The 8313-nt window shown below is 57.1% G+C and overlaps 1 protein-coding gene across 1 annotated transcript; it reads right to left on the bottom strand.

Moving 5' to 3' along the window:
• Positions 1-505: 505 nt before the first annotated feature.
• On the bottom strand, positions 506-3484 carry LOC119316443 (G-type lectin S-receptor-like serine/threonine-protein kinase At2g19130). Its single transcript, XM_037590763.1, has one exon. It carries the CDS (start codon positions 3252-3254, stop codon positions 747-749), a length of 2508 nt encoding a protein of 835 aa, XP_037446660.1. The 5' UTR covers positions 3255-3484; the 3' UTR covers positions 506-746.
• Between the last annotated feature and the right edge of the window lie 4829 nt (positions 3485-8313).

The following is an 8313-nucleotide window of genomic DNA, read 5'->3' as shown; positions in this document are numbered from 1 at the left end:
GGTCCGGCAGCGCCGGGCCCTAGAGGAGATAGCCGCCCGCAAACGTGGACGCGAGGATGAGCACGACGTCGTGATCCTCGATAGCGACGACGACGAGGACGCCGCCGGACCGTCCAACTCGCCGCGCTAACCGGGGGAGGGCTGCAGCAGGGACGGCGGCCGCGGCGGAGGCGACGACGACGACGGCGGCGGCGACTATACGCGGTTCTACAACCTCCTCGTAGAACTGCAAGGGCGGCGGGCGGCGAGGGAGACGGCAAGGAGCAGACTAGTAGCAGTTTTTTTTTTAAATATATTTTAAATATGAATGAACTCGTCGAAGTTTGGTTTAATTTGCGTCGTGTTTGTGACAAAATTTAAGTTTTCAAAAAAGCGTGGGCGCAGCGACTGGGGCATCTCGCCCCCAGCACATGGTTTAGCGCAGGTGCGCCCCCAAAGAGCGATTTTTAGCGCTTCCTGGGGGCCAACCGCTGGAGATGCTCTAAGTATCTATTTGAACGAGAGATATTGACTTGTACCATTTGTATTCAGTCTACTCCATACTTGGTCCCGTATTTCCAACGTGAGTCGTCCGTTGTCATGAGTTTCATGCTCTTCTAGTCTCTCAGATCACATCACATAGTACTGTACCTATCTACAAACTGAACTGAGGCGGTATCATTCAGCAACGATCTAGCTTTGCTGCGTTCCTGATGTGGTTTGATGATTTTTAACGTCGCCGGCCGGAGTTGAACCCACGCCTCGCATCACGCCAGCGTCAGGTTCTGCAGCGTCCGCGGCATCGGCGGCATGTCGACGTGCACGACGCCCTCCAGCGCCTGCACGGCCTGCGCCATGGTCGGCCGGTGCGCCTCCTGGTCCTGGATGCACCAGCACGCCACCCTGCACGCCCGCTCCAGCTCCTCCCCCCTCACGTCGCCGCGCAGCCGCGGGTCCGCCACGGCGCCCGCCTCCCCCGCCGCCACCTTCCCCGCGGCCCACACCGGGAAGAACGTCGACACAGGCCGCCCTGCCTCCGCCTCCGCCTCCGAGGCGTCGCTGCCATCATCGCCGCCGCGGCCGTCGCCGGAGCTGTCGGTGTTGCGTCGGCCCGAGATGAGCTCGAAGAGCACCATCCCGAAGCTGTATACGTCCGCCTTGGCGCTGATGGGCAGCCCAGAGATCCACTCCGGCGCCAGGTACCCGATGGTGCCCCGCATCGTCGTCAGGGCGCGGCTGAAGTCCCTCCCCACCAGCTTCGCCATCCCGAAGTCGGCGAGCTTCACGCACAGGTCCTTGTCCAGTAGTATGTTCTCCGGCTTCACGTCGCAGTGTATGATGCACTCGCGGCAGCCGTCGTGCAGGTACGCCAGCCCCCTGGCGACGCCGAGCATGATGCCGTAGCGGTCGCGCCAGCTCGGGCACGAGCCGCCGCCGCCGCCCTTGAAAAGGTAGCCCTCGAGGGAGCCGTTGGGCATGTACTCGTAGACGAGCAGCTTCTCGTCGGCCGACGAGCAGAAGCCCAGGAGCCGGACGAGGTTGACGTGCTGGATGCGCCCGAGCGTGTTCACCTCCGTCCGGAACTGCTTGTCGCCCTGCCGGAGACCCTCCAGCTTCTTGACCGCCACCTCGGTGATGGTGTCCCCGCTCTTCAGGACGCCGCGGTACACGGAGCCGAAGCCTCCGCCGCCCAGCCGGTCGGAGAAGTTCTTGGTGGCGGCGCGGAGGTCGCCGTAGCTGTACACGGCCAAGGAGGAGCCCGCCTCGTTCGCCATGCTGTCCAGCCGACGCCGCCGCCTCCTCCTGGAATGGAGGAACCAGGCCAGCAGCGCCGATGCGATCAATGCCGCTGCCACACACGCCAACACGATTCCGACGACAAGCTGCAGTGGTAGGCCCCCTTCGTTCTTCTTGTTTGCTCTGCTCAAATCTCGCAGCCCTGATTCTGAAAGCCGGAGATGCAGGTCCGGCGACCCCGAGGCCCCAGAGTCGTCGGTGTAAAGCTGCTGAAGGTTGCGGAACTCGCCGTGCCAGACGGCGCACCGGCCGCCGCCGGAGAAGGTGTAGGCCTGGCAAGAGCAGTTGTCGAGGCAAGCCGACTCGCACTCTGTTTTGCTCAGGGCGCGGCCCACGGCGAGCGAGTCGTCGGGGAGCTTAACGTTGGGCAGCGCCAGGAACACGTCCGTGGACGTGGACGTGGACGACGACCCGTTGCCATCGCGCGCGCACGCGAGCGACGAGTTCCGGCGGCACCCGCCGGTCCAGTCGCTGAGCGCCCAGTCCCGCTCCGACGCCGGCACGAACCCCGGCGGGCACCGGCAGGACGGCTGGCTCCTCTGGTCGCAGACGCCGAAGGCGCCGCAGACGGCGTAGGCATCGCACTGCACGGTGGGCGCGGCCCAGAAGAACTGCCAGCGCTGGCTGGCGGGCACCCAGATGTACTGCTTGGCCTGCCCCGTCCCCTCGAACACCTGGCGCGTGATGGTCGCGTTGTCGTAGAGCGCCCAGCTGAGCCGCCGGTACGCCGGCGTCTCGACGTAGGTCTGGTTGAAGAGCACGTTGTTGACCGCCTCCGGCACGAGCACGAAGACGCGGCCCGTCCAGACGCCGCTCCGCCAGTAGACACGCGTCCGGTTCCAGAGGTAGAAGAACTCGCTGGTGCCGTTGCGGTCGACGGTGTTGCTGAACATGCCCGGCGCGGGGTCCTCGGCGTTCCGCCACGCCGTGAGCCCCTGGTACTCGCCGGTGAGCTTGTTCTCCCCGAGCCACGCCCCTGGCACCAGCGTGTCCGTCGGGTGGTCGAAGCTCTGCCAGAGCACGTCGGAGGAGTTGCCGCCGCCGAGGAGGACCAGGTTGCCGTCGTCGCGGATCACTGCAGTGTTGTTGTTGTTCGACTCCTCCGCCGACAGGTTTGATCTCGACGACGACCACACGACGCCCTCGCTGGCGGCGACGAGCTCGAGGCCGCCGTCGTCGGGGGACACCCGGAGCTCGGCGGAGGCGGCGCTGGACAGGGGGCTCGCGCGGTTGGCGACCCAGATGACGGTCTGGACGGGGATGTTCTTGTACCATACGCCGAGGTAGAACCGGCCGGAGCTGCCGGGGCTGAAGAGCCCGGCCGCGAACTTGCCCTGCGCCGAGACCACCGTGTCGTCGCCCCGCAGCGGCCGCCGCGCCGAGACGGCGTCCGTCTCCGCCGCCGCCGCCGCCGCTACCGGGCAGGAATGAGCGAAGCAGAGCGCAACGAGAGCGAAAGCGGCGACCGTCGGCGACATGTTTTCTCTCAGGTGAATTGAATTCTCTATCGATCAGGAGGAGAGGTGGATGGCGACCGCGAGCGAGTGACACGCAGGCAGTTGCTGTCGCGTTTGCACGCAGCTATACGCTGTCGCGTACTGGCCGCCCGATGAGCCGCCCGCCTCGTCGTCTGGATGACTTATAGTCTTCATGGAGTCTGTATCTATCCGTGAATATATAGCCACTATTTTCCCTGGCGAGCGACCAAAACGGCACATTGTCTTGTCACCTCCCACAAATGTAAAATGTCAATGGGAAGAGGTAAAAAAGGCTGCAGGGTTGGTGTTGAGCCGGTCCGTGGCTTTTCTGGAGCTGGCGGGAGCAGGACAGGAGTCTTCCACGGTGACGTACGTGGAGACAGATTTGTCACCTTTGGCTGCACCACGGATGCTCGCCTGGTTGGCTGCACCCCCCTTAATTTCCTGCTTGCTTTCGTGCACGGTCCGAAATATATTAGTTTAAAGAAAAAGAAAGTGTAGCAGATTCGTAGCAAAAAGCCGGAGAAATTTGGCTGGCTTTGGTTACCGTCTCGAGTGGCCGTGCGTTCAAACCGTCGTCCTGCTACGGCAGGCGGACGTGAAAAGGATAGATCTCCTGCAACAAAACAAAAGCAGAGCCATCAATCAAATCATGAATGGAATGGGTGGTATTTGTTAGAATTAATCCGAAGCATACCGTTGATGATCCGAGGAACAAACAATCATAGACAATGATGACATCGAGATTTGTTAACGAGTTTCGGCGAACTCGCCTACTCCCCGGGGCAATGACTACGGGCGCTCCTCCCCGAGATACCGCAACACCGGCCACCCGGGTACCGGCACAAGCCACCAGCACCCCTTGCGAGCTTGTCGCTATCTAGTCGTCATGGGTTACAACGTGGGGTGCCTCAACGTGTCCGACTCCGACATTACAAGTATCCTACCCATACTACAACACCAAGTCCAAACGTAACCCAACTCGTACACAATATTCGACACAAACACAACAAACTCCACCTTGGCGAATATTCTCCACCACCTTGAATTTGTCCATGCGTCAAACTTCCATGTACTTCGGACTTGTGTTGTCTTCTTCGTAGCTTACTGAGAGCTACTCGACGAGTCTGCCCTAGACCCGCCGCCGCCGTGAGACGCTGCTACTCCTGCAATTTCAGTCTCCGTGACTCCACCTGCAATAGTGCTCCCTTGCAGCTTGTAAAGATGCGAAGCCGTCCTCTCTCCAATTATCACGGTCACCTCACCTTTCATGATTCTCATGGTATTCCTATCCCGATCACAACGGAATACCATACCACCATCATGAAGAACACCGAGCGAAATTAGATTCCTCCTTAGCCCCGGCATATGCCTGACTCCCCGAAGCATCCGCTCAACTCCGTCAAACATCTTAATTTTGATGTCACCTACTCAAGGCCGTCTCCAGAAATTCGGGGCCCCGGGACGAGAATCAAAATTGAGACCACAATTTTAAACAGTCATATGACATGAGAACTAATATAACTCAGGCATACTCCCAGTTTATTACACAATTTCAGTCTGCTATATCTTACTCCTAACCTAGGACGTTGACAAATAAATTCATTATCATTTATCAATACCCAGCCCATGGACACATGATGATAATATCATCCTACTCGGCTACTCCTAACTAGGGCCTGCTCCTAACCTAGGTCAGGGAGATCAAAATTAGAAATCTACCAAGTACAGGGATGATAAAATTAAGTTGTATACCTAGTAGATGGAGACCTGGGTTATAGCCGATGGCGGAACCGCAGACGCGAAAGGCAGCAGCTATCAGCTGACGACGTTCCAGGCGAGCGGGAGCAGCGGACGGCACCTTGGGCGATTGGCGGAACCGCGAAAGCAGCAGGCGGGCGATTGGCTGAAAGCAGGAGACGACATCTGCTCGTTTGGCGGAAGCAGGCGAACCGGCGGCGTGTTAGCGATCGATGGGAACACTTAAGAAGGCCTCGCAGGCTGGCTTTTTGTTGCTGTGTACTTTGCTTAGGCCTTGTCGCTACATTAAATGGCAAAATGTGATTATATTGGTACACACTACTAATACCCAGTAATTTAGGGGCCCCAAATCTTTGGGGGCCCTGGGCGGTCGCCCACCTTGGCCTCCTCCATCGACGGGCCTGCACCTACTCTAGCAACACGATAACCGGTGTCATCGCCCACATAGGCTAAACCAAACTCACCAGACTTGTACGAAGAGAACCACTCCCTGTTGGGTGTCGCATGAAAAGAGCAAGCCGAATCCAACATCCACGCTTCACTTTTGGTTGACCGTCTGTCTGATACTACGAGAACATCACTACTGCTGTCTGAGTCATCACCATGAGTTGCCTTATTAGCACTTCCCCCACCATTGAGTTCTAGACAGTCCTTTCTCATATGTCCCCACTGCTTACACTTGTGACATTGTATATTCTTTTTCTTTTTCTTGTTCTTCTCAGCCTCATATCCCTTCCGCCACTGTTCACCCTTGACTAGCAAACCTTCACCATGAGAGACTTCCATCGCGTTCTTCTTTCTCATATCATAAGATAGCAATGCCGCAGTAATATCCTCATTCTTGACGGTCTCCTTGCCGTGCGTCAAAATAGTGATCAAATGGTCATAGGATGATGGCAATGAACAAAGAAGTAGAATTGCCCTATCCTCGTTGAGGGAGTCCTGGATTAGGGGGTGTTCGGGTAGCCGGACTATACCTTCAGCCGAACTCCTGGACTATGAAGATACAAGATTGAAGACTTCGTCCCGTGTCCGGATGTGACTTTCCTTGGCGTGGAAGGCAAGCTTGGCGATGCGGATATTCAAGATCTCCTACCATTGTAACCGACTTTATGTAACCCTAACCCTATCCGGTGTCTATATAAACCGGAGGGTTGTAGTCCATAGGCAATCAACTCCATACACAACAATCATACCATATGCTAGCTTCTAGGGTTTAGCCTCCTTGATCTCGTGGTAGATCTACTCTTGTACTACCCATATCATCAATATTAATCAAGCAGGAGTAGGGTATTACCTCCATCGAGAGGGCCCGAACCTGGGTAAAAAACATCGTGTCCCTTGTCTTTTGTTACCATCCGGCCTTGACGCACAGTTCGGGACCCCCTACCCGAGATTCGCCGGTTTTGACACCGACATTGGTGCTTTCATTGAGAGTTCCTCTGTATCGTCGCCTTTAGGCCCGATGGCTCCTTTGATCATCAACAACGATACGGTCCAGGGTGAGACTTTTCTCCCCGGACAGATCTTCGTCTTCGGCGGCTCCGCTCTGCGGGCCAATTCGCTCGGCCACCTGGAGCAGATCGAAAGCTACGCCCCTGGCCATCAAGTCAGGTTTGGAAGCTTAAACTACACGGCTCACATCCGTGGAGACTTGATCTTCGACGGGTTCGAGCCACGGCCTAGCGCGCCGCACTATCTCGAGGGGCACGATCTAGCTCTGCCCCCGGACAGTGTCCTGGAGGCCGCACACGCATCGGTTCCGACCCCTAACTCCGAGCCTATTGCGCCAATCGAGGATGAACGGTTGGACGTGACCTCAGGGGCTGCGATCCCGAAAGCGATCGAGCCGAACGCTAGCCCCGCACTCTGCACTACCCGTGACTCCGAGGATCCGGACTCCGAACCCCCCGCGCCCCTGCCAATCGAATCCGATTGGGCGCCGATAATGGAGTTCACCGCCGCAGACATCTTTCAGCATTCGCCTTTTGGCAACATCCTGAATTCTCTTAAGTCTCTCTCTTTATCAGGAGAGCCCTGGCCGGACTACGGTCAGCGAGGGTGGAATACGGACAATGAGGAAATTCAAAGCCCACCCACCACCCACTTTGTAGCCACTGTCGACGATCTAACCGACATGCTTGACTTCAGCTCCGAAGACATCGACGGCATAGACGAGGATGTAGGAGACGAACAGGAACCAGCACCTGTAGGGCGCTGGAAGGCCACCTCGTCATATGACATATATATGGTGGATACTCCAAAAGATGGATATGGCAATGGAACAGTGGGGGATGACGCCCCCAAGAAACAACCGAAGCACCGGCGTCAGCGGCGCCGCTCTAAATCCCGCCAAAGCAAAAACGATGATTCCGGCACGGGAGATAATACTACCCCGGATAGCGCCAAAGAACACCCACCTCAGCAAGATTCGGCACAGGAAGATGGAGAAGCCAGCCCTCATGAGAGAGCGGCAGACCGAGAGGTTGAGGATGATAACTATACGCCTCCCTCCGAAGACGAGGCAAGCCTCGATGACGACGAATTCTTCATACCATCAGACCCCGCCGAACAAGAGCGTTTTAAACGTAGGCTTTTAGTGTAACACCCCGGATGTAACTTTCCCTATTTGTACTCCAACTCTTGCCGTTTCCGGCGTTAAGTTATATTTATTTCCTCGGGTTCGGGTTTTTGTCCCCGTGTGTTGTTGTCATTGTCATGCATCTCATATCATGTCATCATGTGCATTGTATTTGCATATGTGTTCATCCCATGCATTCGAGCATTTTCCCCGTTGTCCGTTTTGCATTCCGGCACTTCGTTCTCCTCCGGTGGCCATTTCTAGCTTTCTTTCGTGTGTGGGGATTAAACATTTACGGATTGGACCAAGACTTGCCAAGCGGCCTTAGTTTACTACCGGTAGACCGCCTGTCAAGTTTCGTATCATTTGGACTTCGTTTGATACTCCAACGGTTAACTGAGGGACCGAAAAGGCCTCGTGTGTGTTGCAGCCCAACATCCCTCCAATTTGGCCCAAAACCCACCTAACTCTGCTCCATCATCTAGAGCGTTCGATCACGATCGCGTGACCGAAAACCGCACCTCATTTGGACTCCCCTAGCTCCCTCTATGCCTATAAATAGGCCCCCCTCGAAATATCCCGGATCCCCTCTCCCCGAAACCCTAAATCCACACATCGCGCGCGCCGGACATTGTCCGCCGGTGTCGGACACGCCGCGCCGCCACCCGTGGCCACTGGAAGGGCGACACGTGGCTCCGCCAGCGCCCCAGCCGCCGC

Source organism: Triticum dicoccoides, chromosome 6A (assembly GCF_002162155.2).
Source record: "Triticum dicoccoides isolate Atlit2015 ecotype Zavitan chromosome 6A, WEW_v2.0, whole genome shotgun sequence".
Classification (NCBI taxonomy): domain Eukaryota; kingdom Viridiplantae; phylum Streptophyta; class Magnoliopsida; order Poales; family Poaceae; genus Triticum; species Triticum dicoccoides.
The sequence above is the reverse complement of the archived record's forward strand: the minus strand, read 5'-3'. Positions and strand labels throughout refer to the sequence as shown.